The 17,205-nt window shown below is 40.8% G+C and overlaps 2 protein-coding genes across 5 annotated transcripts in view; both read right to left on the bottom strand.

Moving 5' to 3' along the window:
• Window positions 1–923: 923 nt before the first annotated feature.
• LOC118749841 overlaps window positions 924–17,205 on the bottom strand; it is a 28,943-nt gene continuing 12,661 nt past the window's right edge. The window contains exons 4-5 of one of the 4 annotated variants that reach the window (XR_004994294.1): window positions 8,192–8,412; window positions 5,732–8,073 (exon numbers count right to left, since the gene is read on the bottom strand). Coding sequence is in view for 3 of the 4 variants with exons in the window: in XM_036484621.1 (XP_036340514.1) it covers window positions 1,182–1,247 (66 nt within the window). In the remaining variant the exon portion in view is untranslated. Of the gene's footprint in view, window positions 1,248–5,731; window positions 8,413–17,205 lie in introns of those variants that run through there. The other 3 variants (XM_036484621.1, XM_036484620.1, XM_036484622.1) reach the window with 3 other exon arrangements.
• Window positions 5,732–8,376, bottom strand: LOC118749840. Its single transcript, XM_036484619.1, has 2 exons — window positions 7,802–8,376; window positions 5,732–7,700 (listed from the first exon to the last, which is right to left on the bottom strand). Exons 1-2 carry the CDS (start codon window positions 8,348–8,350, stop codon window positions 7,623–7,625), a joined length of 627 nt encoding a protein of 208 aa, XP_036340512.1. The 5' UTR covers window positions 8,351–8,376; the 3' UTR covers window positions 5,732–7,622.

The raw sequence follows: 17,205 nt of genomic DNA, 5'->3' as shown, positions 1-17,205 counted from the left end.
CAGGCTGAAGCTTTCGGTGCCCCTGGGAACCTTCCCAAGCATCTTTTAAGCGGAGGTCTCTGCCTTCAGTATGTGCGCAGAGATTAACATTAGCAGGAACTATAGGAATGAAATGATACTTATACTAAGTGATAGTCAGGCGGCACTTATGGCTCTCTCATCATTCGAGATCAAGTCCTCCTTGGTTTTGGATGGGTCGAGGATTAATGCTCTGGCGGAGGTTAATGATATCCAAATAATGTGGGTACCTGGGCACATGGGGGTTGCAGGAAATGAGGAGGCTGATCATCTGGCCAGATTAGCCGCTTCCTCGACCCCGATAGGACCTGAGCCCCTTCTGGCAGTGGGACACAGTACCATAAAGGATATGCTCTGAAGGGACAATTGCAAACTGAGTTAACTGCACTGGCGTGGCACTATGGGTCAACGTCAGGCTAAAAGCATATTAGGAGGTTACAATCTGATAAGATACAGGCTACTCATGAATCTTCCAAAGGATAAAATGAGAGTTATTGCAGGATTTTTGACTGGGCTCTGTAGGCTCAGAGGGCACTTGTACAAACTAGGTATCTGGTCCAGCGACCTGTTTCGCTTCTGCGATGCGGCCAGGGAAACTCCCCTAAACCTTCTTATGGAGTGTGAGGCCGTTGCGCGCAGGAGGTATAGGAGCATAGGGCACGTCTGGCCAAGAGAGGAGCACATACACTCACAGTCCCCGGGGTCTATTATAGACACTCTGGGGCTGGTTGAGGTGTTGTGATGAGCTAGGGGCACAATATACGTAGCGGTCGTGCCTTACCCAACCAACTAACTAACTAACATACGGACGAGAAAATAATTAAACTGTTAAAAAAACAAAATAAGTTTATTGAGAAAGCAAATATAAAAGTAATTAAGCAATATGAAACAAAAAAACTGGATATGATGTATTACAATCCAGTAATTGAAGTAGATCCGGAATAATTTCCAAAAGTTATCGCTGCAGACTAAATATAGGATGGGAGAAATGTAAAGTGTTTGATGGCCTTGATGTACAACAATGTTTTAAATGCAGAGGACTTGACCATAAGGCTGCTGCATGTAAAAGTGAACAAATATGTGTAAAATGCTTAGGAAAACATAGATCAAAGGAGTGTATTTGTAAAGTAATCAAAATATGCATAAATTGTGCAAATGAAAGGCTAAACCTCGATCTGGACATCAATCATGTGACATTTAGCAAAAGTTGTCCTATTTATGTGCAAAAACTGGAAAGTAAGAGAAGAAAAGGTTACTAGCAATCAAAGTCAATAAGACTATTTTACGCGAATATACAAGGATCTATAAATAATAAAGCTGAATTAGAAAACATTATAGAAGAGTGTCAATATGATATTATAATTTGGCAGAAACACATGTAACTGAAGACGTAGAGTCTAGTGAAATAAAATTAAAAAGCTTTAAAAACTTTAATCGTGTTTCAAACTCCCGAAGAACTGGCGGCGTACTTATATATACGCTTCCAGGCATGAGGAACATTTCTTTGAATGGGGTCGCCATCAACGTCGCCACCGAAGTTAAATACCAGGGACTAACCCTGGATTCTAAACTTCTGTGGAAGGCACATGTTGACGCGGTCACTTCCAAAGCTACGAGGGCACTAATGGTATGCAAACGCCTGGCAGGGAAGACCTGGGGCTGTAGTCCCAGGATTCTGAGATGGATGTATAACATGATAGTTAGATCAATAGTCACCTATGTAGCAGTGCGCACATGTCCGACGGCAGCGCTTGAGGTGATTCTCGAGCTCGAGCCGCTGCACCTTACCATAGAACAGGCTGCAAAGCGAACTCTACTAATTTTCGCGAGGGAAGGCTTTGGCAGGGGCAAAACCATATCATTAAGGAACAGAGAAAAGCTAGGCTCCCAAGTTCCGCTAGCTTTACTCCCCAGATACGACAGGCCTAAGGTGGTTAACTTTGACAGGAATTTCAAAATAGAGCTTTGCACCAAGGCGACCTGGAGCACCTCTCTCATGGAGAGGCTGAGCCAATCGAGCTCGTTGCAATGGTATACAGACGGCTCGACGACTCCGGAAGGCATTGGGGCTGGCGTCTACGGGCCGAGGCTACAGCTCTCGGTACCTATGGGGGCATACCCGAGTATCTTCCAGGCGGAGGTCTATGCCATCAGTCTGTGTGCAAAGGTTAACCTACGTAGGAATTACCGTAACGAGAGAATTTTTATATTGAGCGACAGCCAGGCGGCCCTCAAGGCCCTCTCAGCATTTGAGGTCAAGTCGTCCTTGGTTCTTGAGTGCATAGATAGGCTAAACAGCCTGGCGGAGCACAACGAAATCCAATTAACTTGGGTACCAGGACACATAGGAGTTGCGGGCAACGAGGAAGCGGACCGACTAGCTAGAATGGCGGCCGCCTCGTCGCCTATAGGGCCTGAGCCCTTCCCAGCGATTGGACCTAGTACAATCAAGGAGGAGCTCAGGAAAGAAAGGAACAGACAAAGGAATCAACACTGGCGTAACACTACAGGTTTACGTCAAGCAAAACACCTACTGGGAGGCTACAACCTTACGAGGTACAGGGCAATTATCAATCTATCCAAAGGAAAACTAAGGATTATAACAGGTTTTCTGACGGGTCACTGCAGACTGAGAGGCCACCTACACAAGCTAGGGATTTGGTCAAACGACCTATGTCGTTTCTGCGACGTGACTGAGGAGACTCCCGTGCACCTGCTTAGCGAATGCGTGGCGGTCGCGAGAAGACGGGAGAGGTACCTGGGCCACTACTGGCCAAGTAACGAAGCAATACAATCGCTAATCCCTGGGGATCTCCTCAAATTTTTGGGCTCTCTAGGATTAGACGAGGTACTGTAAATGGTTGAGGGCACAATAGACCTGCTGGTCGCAGTGCATGCCTCTATTAATTATCTATCTATCTCTATCTATATATACGCGTAAGGAAATTAGAACTAATATAATAGACTGTTTAGTGAGCGACTTGAAGGCCTGGTTGTTGACGATAAAATGCATGGTACACAGTAATGAATTGTATGTTATGGGAGTATATAGATCGCCTAATAGCTCTGAGCGTGAGTTTTGCAACATTTTTAGTAATAAACTGGAAACAATAATGGAAACAAATAAAGATGTTATAATAGCTGGTGATTTTAATATTGACTGGTCCAAAAACAGTTTTTATAAACGCGAGTTATAGAAAATAATACACGATAACGGTCTTATGCAGAAAGTAAATGAGAACACTAGAATAACAAGAAATTTGGGAACGTTGATTGACTACGTCTTAACAAACATATACAATCTAAGTGTCAAAATTGAAAACTCTAAAAAAGCCCACACTGGAAAATGTAATAAAAACCAATCACAAAGTAATCGAATATTTCCACTATAATCAGGCTGAATTCAACAGGATGCTGATCGATAAAAACTTAAGTTTCGTCGATTCATACAATGTAAGCCAAAACACAATTCTACTCGAAAAATGCATGGAAGATTTAATTATAAGCAGGGAACGGATTTTATGAAAATTGCCTTTTTTTCTGCTAAAGAGATAGAGTATATTCGATTAAGAATGTCCACGATTTTGCTTTCCCTGATTCCATGTATACACACTTGATGTTGCCCTTTTTTGCCTTTTTTAAGATATTTGCCTTTTTTTTGCCTTTTTTAAGATATTTGCTTTTTTTGCCTTTTCTACCTTTAAAAAAGTGATTATAGCATTTACAATTTTTTTTTAAGATTAAAAAATATACACGTTGCCCATGCGGCTTATAGAAGCGCAGAGACCTCTTGCCAAATTGGTGTTGGAAAAATTCAAAGCCGTTTTCTCAGCTAACGAAGGCTTGGAGACAATAAGGGGTGTGGATAAAATTATAAAGGGTGAGGAAAACGCCTTTATTCCTGATAATATGAACATTTCAAACGTTCCATATTTAAATTGGGCTCCACTTGTATCAACTTACGTCGAGCGCACATTTAGTACATTCAAGGCTTTTCTTCGCGAAAATCGAATGAAAATGCTGCCAGAAAACTTCAAAATGCATCTTGTGGTTCAATGTTACTACAACTATACAGATTAAAGTTTTATGAGTTAGAAACTCGAAAGGATAAAATGGTCAAAGATTCAAAGTACAAATATTTCATATTTATAATGAAACTAGTTCATAGTTTTTCTCTTTTTACTTGTAATATAAACATTTCTAAAATAAATGTATTTTTTTATTGTTCTTCGTATTTTCTGTCTTTTTTTAGTGCCTTATTTTGCTTTTTTTGCAATACATAGTGCCTTTTCCTGCCTTTTTCGCTATTTTGTTTTGCCTTTTTTTACCTTGTTTGCAACACCTAGTGCCTTTTCCTGCCTTTTTTACTATTTTATTTTGCCTTTTTCAGCCTATTTCGTTATTTTATTTTACCTTTTTTATAGGTTTTTAGGTCCTAAAAATCCGTTCCCTGATTATAAGCAATACAAGAAGGAAGATAACGCATACAGCAGCATCGGATCACAATAAATTGTTTAACTCAAAGCTACGTAAGTTAAAATCATGATTCAATAATAAAAGGTTTGCTCAGAAAACAGTTTTCTCGCTCCCTCTTGACAAAATCGGCTAATAATCATGGTGAAATAATAATGTGTTGTCACTTAGAGGGTGGTTGTTGTAATTTTGGCAATTTCGGCATACCAGCGTTACAGTAATGCCTACTCTATTCATTCCAATTTCATTTTTGGGAAAATGGAACAAAAAATGGAGCAGACAATTTTGTGAAAAAAATATGTGTAGATATCACTCACTTACTACGTTTATTCGAACGTATTATTTGCAAATAACAATTTGCAAAATGGTAAACTTTGCTGTATAAACGCTGAGTTATTTTTTTATTTGCAAATAACTAAATCACGCAAATAAGTATTGATAAGTGGTACTATTTGCAAATAAGCGAAAGACGTCGCCATTCTTAGGTTTATTTTCATTTTCGATGGTCATCTTTTGCCTTTTAATAATCAAAACGTTGCCATATTTAATTTTATTTTCATTTTCGATGGTCATATTATTGCCTTTTTATTATCAGGCAATATTAAAAAAGAATTTTTCACCATCGAATAAACAGTTAGTTAGGTATTCGCAAATCATTTTTATTTGCAAATAGCTTACTTACAAACGTAGTAACTGTTTCTTTGTTTCGCTGTTGCTTTGACTTTTCGTTTCAAATTCATTGGAAAATTTAAGCAATAATTTCCAATAATTGTGATTCTTTAAGTAAATTTTTGGTAAAATATATACTGTATATATCCAACTGATTATTGGAGCAGTGCCTCGGATGGCTAAGATAATGCACTTTGGTCTAACAATTTAAACGCATAATTATTTTATAATATAACTATAGCTATTTTGGAATCTCGCGTTTCGGCTCGCAAAGATTGTCAACTTCTTTTTAATAACAAAATAATCTATCTTAGAGTAAACAAACTTTGCGCCTGCCAAAATTATTATACATTGTTTGTCGTGCTGTGCAGACGTGTTTTTCTTTGCTCTTGGATTTTCATATTGAACACATAAACAAATCGCTTTCGCGCATTCATACAAACAAATAAACAATCCGTTTTCCGCATACACACATATTTGAGAGTGCTGGTGATATTTCGCTACCCTGATTGAAGCCTTGACCTTTTCTGGGAATAAAAATAATAATAATTATAAAGTGCCCTAAGAAGTTTTTTTGTTTTCGCTATGTCTGTTCGTGCATCGACCTCTTCTGCAGCGAACAAACGTCCCCTGCGGGGACAGGAGTCCCCTGCTGCTAAAGTGGTAAAGCTGGATGAAGACATCACCCTTATTGCTGTCTTTGCAAAACTAAAGCAACTCGAAGTGAAAATACAGCAACAAACGGACAATCTGCTGCCGCTAGTTGAGAATGTCTCTCAGAAATTGTCAGAGCTGGAGAACAAATTAACAAAGCGAATAGATGATGAGATAGCTATGTTTACTGAGAAAGTGGCCGAGACGACTACGCGCTTAACTTTGATGGAAGCTAATATGAAGAAGGCTGAAAGCGATATTGCCTACCTACAACAGCAAGTTTCTAGTGCACTACAACAAAAACCTACTCCTGATATTTCTGCTGATGCTGTTGTGTTTGGTGTGCCTTATGCGGATGGGGAGAACCTAAAGAGCATATTTAACCAGATTTGTCTCTCCATCGATTTCATGTCTCCACAAATTCGCGACATCTTCCGAACGCGCCCCACTGCCAACCGCAACGGCGTGATTGTCGTTAAATTTCACTCCCCGCATGATCGCAATCGCACCCTTCGCGCTTTTGGGGAGTATCGCAGGCGAGTTAGATCTGCAGTGTCATTAAGCTCCATTGGAATGGATGGAATTTTCCACATATTTGAGAGTCTCACTCAAGAGAAAAGGCGCTTACTACAAGAGGCTATCAAGCTACGCAGAGAGGGTAAGCTGGTATCGGTATACACAATGCGAGGCGAGGTGCACGTAAGAAATGAAAAAGACAAAAATAGCCCCGCTATCAAATTAACCTGCGAAGATGATTTAGCGCGCTTTCGTTAGGTATAAGATTTTGTTTTTATGTTCCCTCTGTTATGTATTCATTGTTGTAAAGTTGGCACATCTCAGTTTATGTTTGTTTGTTCTTAATATTGTTATCCCTTATGCTTTAAAGTTGCTTTTGTTTATACGCGTAAAATATCATGGTTGTACCCAGCAGCAAAACGGCTAACATTGACAATTGTAGTCGTGCAATGGTGAACATCAAGTGCGGTCAACAAACGGGTTTGAACATTGTTCATTTTAATGCGCGCAGTCTTAATTCTGAGAAAATGGATATAGTAAGGAACACTTTTGAATTGTCTCCAGTCGATGTTATATGTGTATCTGAGACGTGGTTCAGGTACAATGTAAGCAGTGTCCATTATGATATTAATGGTTATAAGTTGTTTCGTTCTGATAGGGTAGATAGAAAAGGTGGTGGAGTTGCTATTTACTGCAAAAAGCACCTAAAAACCAAACAGGTTTCGCAGTCACATTCAGAAAGAAGTTGCGTGGAGTACCTGTCTGTCGAAATGTCTAGCCCCTCGTCCAAAATCCTATTGTCTTGTGTGTATAATCCCTATAAGTATTTCAGCCTATGTGACTTTTTTAATTTTCTGTCCACTGTTTCTGTAGATTATGACCATATAATTCTTTGTGGTGATTTTAATGTGAACCTGTTATGTCCTGATTCTACCAGTGCTCGTTTAATAGATGATATCTCCTGTGTTGGGTTGTCTATGGTTAATTTGTCGGTGCCCACAAGATATGGTAGCAATTGCTGTCCCAGCTTATTAGATTACTTTGCTGTATCTGATCCTTCTATTGTTTTGAAATTTGACCAAATATCTTTTATATCTGATCATGACTTGATATTTTGTTCTTTTGACGTTAAACTTGATCACTATGACGACAATACCTATGTATTTAACTTCTTTGACTACCGTTCCTTAGATGTCAACAACCTTTTCAGTAGCCTCTTGCAGATCGATTGGTCTGTTTGCTGGGGTCTCAGCACGGTCAATGAGAAGCTCCGTTTCCTAAACGAAAATATATTAAATTCGCTCCTCACTCATGTCCCTACCCGAACCTGTGACAGGTCTTCTTCCTGCCGTTGGTTTAATGGTGTGGTCCTATCAGTGATTAAAAAACGCAATAAATATTATAACATATGGAAAAGGAACCCGACAGATGAGAACTGGAGTGCTTTCAAAACAATAAGGAATGAAGCTACCTCGGTTATAAGACGTGAAAAGAAAAAATTCTTTATGAATAAGCTGGATCCCTCACTGCCTAATAATGTATTGTGGCGAAATCTGAGAACACTCCGCGTCCATGCCAGTGAGAAATCAGAATGCTCGTTGAGTCCTGAAACGCTTAGCGTTGCCTTTGCTTCTCCGCCTTCATCTTGTCCCCTTACGACCAACTCTGTAGCCTCCTGTCCGGTCTCTTTTGCTGGCGAAAAGTTTGAGTTCATTGCTGTGAGCGAGATTGATGTGGTGAAATCTGTTTTTAAGATCAGGTCCAACGCAATCGGGGAGGACGGCATTCCGATTAGATTTGTGAAGGTAATCTTACCGATTATTTTGCCAACCTTGACACACATAATAAACCATAGTCTCACCACGTCCTGTTTTCCCGATGCCTGGAAGATTGCTACTGTGCTTCCTGTAGCCAAAAATAAATCCGCATCCAGCCCTAGTGATTTCCGACCCATCAGCATACTACCAGCCTTGTCTAAAGTTTTCGAATCTTTGTTATCTGAACAAATCTCTTCCCACATCGGTAAATTCAACCTTATATCCCCATTTCAATCTGGATTCAGACCCCATCACAGCTGCTCTACTGCAATGGTAAAGATACTTGATGACATTAGAATACTGTTCGACAAGAACCACTTAACACTACTATGCTTGCTGGACTTCTCTAAAGCCTTTGATTCAGTTAGCCATGAACTACTGTGCTTTAAATTAAAAAACTACTTTGGGTTTAGAGAGTCAGCAGTAAAACTGATGCGTAGCTATCTGAAAGAGAGGTCTCAGCGTGTCAAGGTTGGATCTCAAATATCTGAACAAAGGCCTTTGTTCACGGGTGTCCCACAAGGGTCAATCTTAGGACCACTACTATTTAGTTTGTTTGTTAATGATATATTTCGGACTTCTATGCACGCCAACATGCATGCCTATGCGGACGTTGTCCAGCTCTACATGTCAGGTCCTCTGGAGGACTCAGCTAATTTGTGCGCAAGCTTCAACAGGGAACTGATGTCTATAAGGTCCTGGGCACAGTTAAATGGTCTTTGTCTTAATTGTGACAAGTGTTTTGTTTTACCTATTTGTAAGAAACGTCTTAACCTAGCAACTATTCCATCGTTACACATTGGTGGCAAACCAATTAAATTTGTGTCAAAAGTAACTAACCTTGGGTTTATTATCAACACAGGCCTTACCTGCATTGACCATGTGAATTCAACTGTAGGCAAAGTCTATAATACTTTAAGGAATTTACGAATGTCTGCTCCATTTACACCGATAGAAATCAGACGTAAACTCGCAATCCAACTTATAATGCCAATTATCTGTTATTCTGAGGTAGTCTACAGCAGGTTAGATTCCCAATCAGCTCACAAAATAGATGTAGTATTTAACCAGATCACGCGCTATGTGTTTGGGCTAGCAAGATATGAACATATTTCCGCTTGGAGAACGCGCCTACTTGGCTGCGAAATTTCTGAATATCTTAAAGCTAGAAATTGTGTATTCCTTTTTCGTCTCATGACAGATAAGGCACCCAAATATCTATATGAAAAATTAATGTTCCCCAAATCCACTCGAGTAAAGGACTTGACTGTTCCTACCTACAATTATCTCAGCTCTGCACGGCTATTCTTTGTCAATGCTATCCGCATCTGGAACTCTATTCCATCCCATATTCGCAGTAGTTTAAACAAAAGCAACTCTAAAAATGTTCTGTATGCATATTTCCGTTAGCTTCACTTCAGTCCCTGTGATGTGCTCTCTATGTACTTGTTTAATTAAGTCTTATTTTAAGTATATGTCCTGGAATTGTAGAACTCACTTAAAAATACTACTCTGTTAATTATATTATGTTACTTTTATTTAGCCTTAAGTAATTTTTGCTGTTTTAGTTATATGTATGTGCTGTTATGAATTTTTTGTTGCGCTATAAAAGATCATTCTTTTGATCTTATTGTGCTAATGATTTTATTAATAAATGAAATGAAATGAAATGAAATGAAATTCAGAAATGTAATTTTAAAATGTTAACGAAAATAAAGGTCGTAATAAAATTTCCTTTAAAGTTAAGATATTTAAAAACTACGTACTTCAGAACTTAAGGAAAAAATACAATAATAAAATAATAAAATTCCATACGGGCCAATATGTAACTTTTAGTAGAATTTAAGAATAATTAAATCAAGATAACGGTACAATTTAATTTGTTTTAATATGAATAAATGAAAGACGGAAAATAGTCCTTATTTTTTAAGTTTTAACCATCATCATATGTGTGTGGTACGACCGTGTGGCCTTTAAGTTTTGCAAATAATAATTTTAAGGTAGAAAAATATAAATGAATAATAATTATTAAAATCAATATATTTGATCGAAAAAATAAAAATTAATTAATAATAATTTCTTTTGAGCGAAAAAATGAGACTTTAATTACACTGGTTTACTGGAAAATATTTTATTGATGCAAGCTTCATTTAACCGGTGTGGGGTCCACTGATGTATGTATGTATTGGAAATAGTACCGAAAACGTAGTAAAACTAATCCTAATCTGTTCCCCCTTTTTCTACTACCCCAAAATGCATGGCCGCAATTGGCATGCAGAAAAAGTGAGGTTATGTAATAATCTAATGTCAATAATGAGCAAACCTTTAAATATTGAATCATGAGTTAAAAGCACAAAAAATTAGATCGTATCAAACAGCACGACTTGTGAATGACATCAACTCTTGGGGAAATTATAAAAATGTGTGTAACACTTATAAAAATGAATTAACCAAGGCAAAAAACAAATACATTAAACTGAAAATCAATAGCGCGGCGGATCAAAGAGGAATGTGGAGAGTACTGAAAAACTTAACACTGGGCAAAGATCTAAACGAAATAGAATCGATACTTTATAAAAATGAAGAAATAAATGATTGAAACGATATATCAAATAAACTTAATAAATATTTTATTCAGTTCAAAGTGGGCAACCGCCGCGATAACACGTCCCGTGGTATTTCACGCGCTCTTTACCTCTTTGCGTTCAACTATCGTAGTCTCCCCTATTCCAGTTACCGCAACTTCCTATAGTTGCAGTTCCCTGCAGTGAAAAATTATCAATTGTTAAAACTAACCAACTTATAGTTAGCTTTTTGGCGAGATTTCGATTAATACCTCACTTTTAATTAGCTATGACAAAACCAACTTAAAGTGAATTGTAAAGTCGTGCAGGAGTCATGCAGACGCAATCGGGAGTTGGTTTTCTTTACAAGTTTCTATTAAATATCCTCATACAAAAATTACTTTCAATACACTTTTTTTCTGAACTTCGCAGATTCTTTTTCATATTCAGGACAAATAAAAGGAAGATCGAAATTTTATACTATCATTTTGAAGTTATGTCTGACGGTGTTCGAATATGGGGCCACCCAGAGCAGAATATGTAAACAAATATGAAATGTAATAAAATAAAGTAAATAAATAAGTAAATAAAAAAGTAAAAAACCAAAAAAATATTTTGTTTTTCTTATTGATATTTTATGTCCAAAAGTAGTTAGTTACAAGTTAGTTGACATGTAATGCAGAGGTATCCAGGTCTGACTTTTTTGCGGCCATCGCCCCACAAAAGTAGTTAGCTTTTTTCGGACAAAATACACAGTTAATAGTTAGCAGTAGTGTTCGCGTAAACAGACTAAAGTTAGGTATAAGCTAACGTCACTCCCTGCAGGGTTGTTATAGTTTACTTATTCGAAGTAAAAACCAACAAAACTCAAAGAAAAGTAAAAACCAACAAAACTCAAAACAGTGCCGCAGTGAACATTCGACACCATGAAGGGGGCTGAACCACCCGAAAGCGACAGGTTTCGGCTACTCGATCCTGATTTGCAACTTCCCAAGAAACGTCCAAAATTCAGTGACTTTGTACCCCTATCTGTTGTAAAACAAAACGACGATCATATCCCCCGGTTCTTAGTGGCAAGTGCTATCTATCGGTCCAATTGTTGATGAAAAAATTCGTCCATTATCATCATATAATGTCTTTCAAATCGAAAGAGGTTTAAAATACATTTGCGACGAGAACAACGTTGTAACGGAATTAAGATCCGGTGACCTTCTCCTCAAAGTTGAAAATATCAAATCGGCCGAAAAGTTTTTTAAAGCTACCCACATAGGTATTATACCTGTAAAAATTACTTCCCACAAAGGTCTGAACACAACTCAAGGAAGATTATTTTCGAGAAGAAAAATTCAAGAATTTGAAAAATTCTCCTCAGCGGTTCTACCTTCCTATTTTTTTATCATGGTGCAAACCTACCTAGAATCAAATAATATATTGTCAATAAATCAGTGGGTTTTCGTAAAAATCACTCGTGTGAGAGTACAATAAATCACATTGTCGGTGAGTGGAAGAACTCTTCGCGTAAAACAAAAATAGTGGAGTTGTTTCTTGACATAAAAAAAGAACTTTTGAAACCATAGACAGAGAAATTTTGTTCAAAAAGTTATACATGTACGGTATAAGAGGACAAGTAATTTTTAGCAAAAAAAACGGACTTGAAAAAAATATATATATATCTATATATTTCATGATCCAATGATCGGATCTAAACCAAATTAGTATGGGACCTGAGACACTACCTTTCCGTTGCAGAATTATTGAAATCGGTTGACGTCGAGAAAAGTTATGCGGTAACATACATAAAAAAAAAAAAAAAAAAAAAATATTCCGACGAACTGATAACCTCCTTTTTGTGGAAGTCGTTCCAGTTCAGTGGTTTAGGCAATATCTCTCAAATCGTAGACAACAAACTAAAGTTAGATGTTCGAAATCTAATTATAAATTTGTGAATGTGGGAGTGCCTTAAGGATCGATTTTGGGTGCAATTCTGTTTATAATATATATAAATGAATTGACTTATTTACGCAACTAAGTTCCAATTCGTCTTTTAAGCGTGGTTGCGTATATTTGAGATTTCCATCAATTATAGTTTTGAAATAAAAGAGACTGATGCATTGGCTTGATGCATTTCTGAAAGCACCCAACATTAAATATTTAGGCGTAATAATAGATAGTGAGTTGAAATTTAAAGACCATGTAGATTATCTATGTAAAAAAGACGGCAAAAAAATAAACTTCTTTAAAAGGATACCAAATAAATTGGACACATTAACAGCAATAAAAATCTACAATACAATAATAAAGCCACATTTTGAATACTGCTCTACAGAATCTGGCTCCGAGATATCTAACTAAGTTCATCCAATATGTTAGAAATACACATCAGTATTCAGTGCGGAATGCGAATGACTTTCGACTTGGATTGCAAAGAACTACTACAGCGAAAAACACATTAATGTATAAAGGCTTTAAGTCTTTTTAATTCCCTGCCGGACAACGTGAAAAATTAAAACAATTAAAACAATTCCGAAGACAGCCGGTTCTACGTACCGGAATGACTCGGGTTTTACCCGACAAAGGGCTGTTGTTTCGGCGACCTAACCCCGCTTAGATCGGCGATACCCCTCAATCATTGTTCGTCCATGGAGCAACTCATTGCAGCCGGATTACTCCGCATCCTTCTTCTCCGAGCGGGCGTAGGGCCCAACCCCGGACCAGAATCGTATTTCTGCTGTGTTTGCCAGAATCGACTCCATCCAAACTCCACTTCGGTTAGGTGCAATTCTTGCAACGGATGGAGTCACCTAAGAACCTGCTCTGGTCTTAGGTCTCATCGGGAGTGGACCACAAGCTATGTGGCTCCCTGCTGCTCAAGCCAAACGGCACAATCAGCCTCCACGGCTACCCGCTCGCGCAACGCACCAAACACCCGAAGAGCCTGCACGGCTCTGAGAAGCTCCTCTGGGCAGCAGCAAACCTCCCATGGGTCGGCATGGCATATTGATAGCTGCGGTCCAAGAAACGAAGTTGCACAGCAACTCAACTCTGTTGGGTTGCGCCGCCTACAATGTGCTCCGTAAAGATCGCGAGCGAGATAATGGTGGCGGACTAGCGTTCATCCTACACCACACAGTACAGTATCGGCTTATCGAAGAAGACATCGACCCGAGGGACACCACCCTAGAATGTCAGGGCATAGCTGTCCGGTCAGGCGATGTCGAGCTAGAAATATTCAACGTCTATATACCCCGTCACCTGCTGCCCGGCAGGATATCACCCTGACATAGGTGCGCTACTCAGAGGAGAAAGCCGAATGGTAGTAGGTGACTTCAACGCGCTCCACGATCTCTGGCACTCAAGCCTGGCCAATGATCGTAGGGGAAACCTTTTTGGATAGATGATTCGACATTCTGCACCATGAACGACGACGCCCCCACCAGGATTATGGGTAGCTGCAGCAGCTCGCCAGACCTCACAATTGCTAGCGCTGGTTTGATCAATAGCATATCATGGCGACCTATGCTAACACTAGCATCAGACCATCTACCCATAATCATCTCGATCAATAAGCCCACCGACTTTGCTCCAGCGGACCACAGAACCTACACCAACTTCAACAAAGCTGTTTCGGACGGGAAGTTACCGAGAGCAGCTTCGCCGCCCTTCCCACACCCACAAACATACATACTGGCGAACCCCAGTTCCGCAGGGTAGTCACTGCCGCAGCGGCTCGCTTCATCCCGTCCGGACGTATCGCGGAAGTCCGCCCAAAATCCCGGCCGAAGCAGCTGTACTAGCAAATGAGCGTGACCACCTACGTCAGGTCGCCCCGGGGACCCTCGTCTGAGGGACCTTAATTTGGAGATTCGGCAACTGGTAAATCAGCATACGCGGAAAAAGTGGGAGGAGCATTTGAAGGCCTGTAACTTCACATCTGGTGTGAGTAAGCTCTGGTCAACCTTGAGGTCCTTGGCTAACCCAACGAAGCGTGATGACAGAGTGGAAATCTCTTTCGAAGGCCGCGCTTCGTCGGACCCGAAGAAATGCGCAGCCTACTTTAGTAGGCAATTCACACTGCATCCTTCGGTAGACAGGGCCAAACGTCGAGTGACTCTCCTCTCTTTGGCTGCACAAGCTGCCAAAAAACAGTGCACCACTTGTTTTCACCAGCTGTGAAGTGAAGGGGCCATCGGGATGGCGAAAGCCTCCAAAGCCATTGGACCCGACGGAATCTGTATGCTGATGCTAAAACATTTAGGGCCTAAAAGAGTAGCTTACCTAACGGAGGTCCTCAACCTGTCTATGGCCACTCTCATCATTCCTGATATGTGGAAATCAGGGAGAGTGGTCCCACTGCTGAAACCGGGGAAGCCCGCCAACAAAGGAGACTCTTATCGCTCGATAACGCTCCTTTCCAAGGTCGCGAAGACACTTGAGGCCCTACTACTCCCATACTTCACCTGCCACCTGACCCCAGCGAAGCACCAGCACGGATTCCGTAAAGTGCACAGCACAACAACAGCACTAACGCCATAAACACCCAAATAACTCGTGGCCTAAATCGAAACCGCCCCAGTGAGAGAACGGTCCTAGTAGCGCTGGACTTGTCAAAGGCCTTTGACACCGTCTGCCATTCCACGCTACTAGAAAACATAGAGGCCTCCTCACTCCCACAGGGACTGAAGCGATGGTCGGCGAATTATATGAGTGGTCGACAGTCGTCAGTAATCTTCCGAGATCAAAACTCGAAACCAAGAAGGAGAAAACAAGGGGTTCCACAAGGTGATGTCCTCTCCCCCTTTCTATTTAACTTCTACATCTCGAAGCTTCTTCAACCACCTGAGGGAGTTTCCCTGATCTCATACGCTGACGATTGCTCGATTTTGGCGTCCGGGAATGGAACTGATGACCTCTGCTCAACAGTAGACGATTATCTCTCCAGCCTTTCTCGCTTCTTCACTGCAAGGAGCCTAACACTCTCCCCAACAAAAACAACGGCGACCCTCACCACCTGGACGAAGGAGGTCAGGCTAGAATTAGGTATACACGTCGATGGCACACCAATACCGACTGTAAACAACCCGAAAATTTTAGGGGTCACCTTCGATAGCCTGCTCTCCTACTCCACGCACACAACCGCAATTGTCAATCAAGTACAGAGCCGCAACAAGGTCCTCAAGTCGCTCGCCGGCAGCACTTGGAGCAAAGACAAGGAAACGTTGCTGGCAACATACAAGGCAATTGGCCGGCCGGTTCTAAACTATGCTGCGCCAGTTTGGACGCCGGGGACGCAGTGGACGAAGCTACAGACTTGTCAGAACGCCGTACTCCGGACAGCGACTGGGTGCCTTCTGATGATGCCTGAGCACCACCTACACAGCGAGGCCCAAGGGCTCCCCGTAAGGGAACACAACAAATGCTTGGTAAGCAAATTCCGGTGGGGTGTCACAGAAGAGAACACCCAAACAGACCTTTGCTTCAGGAGGAGCCTCCGGCCAGGCACGTCAGGGGGCACCTATTCGTATACAAGGACGCAGTCCAACAATACGTAGACCAACCACTGGACCCGACGACATACAGACGACCCATTAACGACATCCATAGAGAGTCAGTTACCATCTACCTCGACTCTCGACCTATGAATGCGTAATAGGAGCCCACACACCACCTGTAGAAGAGACGGAGCTGGAATTGCCAAGAGAGACCCGCGTTACCCTGGCTCAATTACGGTCTGGATACTGTAGCCGCCTCAACAGCTACCTGTCCAGACTCGACCCCAATATCCCCAATGAGTGCCCGGCATGTGGAGAATCCCCCCACGAGACCAACCACCTCTTTACATGCCAGCTCAATCCGACTCAGCTAACACCCCTCTCCCTCTGGTCCGAACCCATTGAAACAGTTAGTTGAGCTTGATGAAAGAGACATCTTCCGCACAAGGCCTTCACGTGCTGGCCTCAATGGTGCGATTGTGATCTAATTTCATTCCCCTCTTGATCGCAATCGCATTCTCCGTGCTTTTGGCGACTATCGCAGGCGTATGAAGTCTGCTGTTCCCCTGCAATCCCCTGGCATCCAGGGGAATTTTCACCTATTTGAAAGCCTAACCAAAGGACTACTTTTGCAAGCGGCCATAAAACTGCGGCGTGAGGGGAAGTTGCAGTCTGCATTCACACTCCGCGGTTGTGTGCATGTAAAATTAACCAATGATAAAGCAAGCCAACCTACCAAAATTTCGTGCGAAGATGATCTGGAGCAGTTTCGCTAGTTGTAAGCTTATGTGTTTGTTTGATTGTATGTTTGTTGTTTTGTTTTTTGTTTATTTTTGTAATGTAAAGATAGCGAAACTCAGATTGTTTTGTTTCGGTTTCTTTTTTTGTCTTCTTTTTTGTTGCCTTAAAGTTGCTTTTACTTCTGCTGCTTTAAATGAGTGCAAATGATAGAACGGCGAATAGCATTGAAGACAATAGCCTTGCAATGCTGAACATTTTGTGCAG

This window comes from Rhagoletis pomonella, unplaced genomic scaffold (assembly GCF_013731165.1).
Source record: "Rhagoletis pomonella isolate Grant_MI unplaced genomic scaffold, Rhpom_1.0 Rhpom_scaffold_00065, whole genome shotgun sequence".
In the NCBI taxonomy this organism is placed as follows: Eukaryota; Metazoa; Arthropoda; class Insecta; order Diptera; family Tephritidae; genus Rhagoletis; species Rhagoletis pomonella.
The sequence above is the reverse complement of the archived record's forward strand: the minus strand, read 5'-3'. Positions and strand labels throughout refer to the sequence as shown.

What these genes read in the sequence shown, in the direction of transcription:
- LOC118749840 (XM_036484619.1), bottom strand. Translation starts at nt 8,350, where the DNA reads ATGTGGGAAGAGATTTGTTCAGATAACAAAGATTCGAAAACTTTAGAC. An exon ending in TTTCACGTCTTATAACCGAG is followed by an intron (nt 7,701 to 7,801) that starts GTAGCTTCATTC and finishes AATCACTGATAG; the next exon opens with GACCACACCATTAAACCAAC.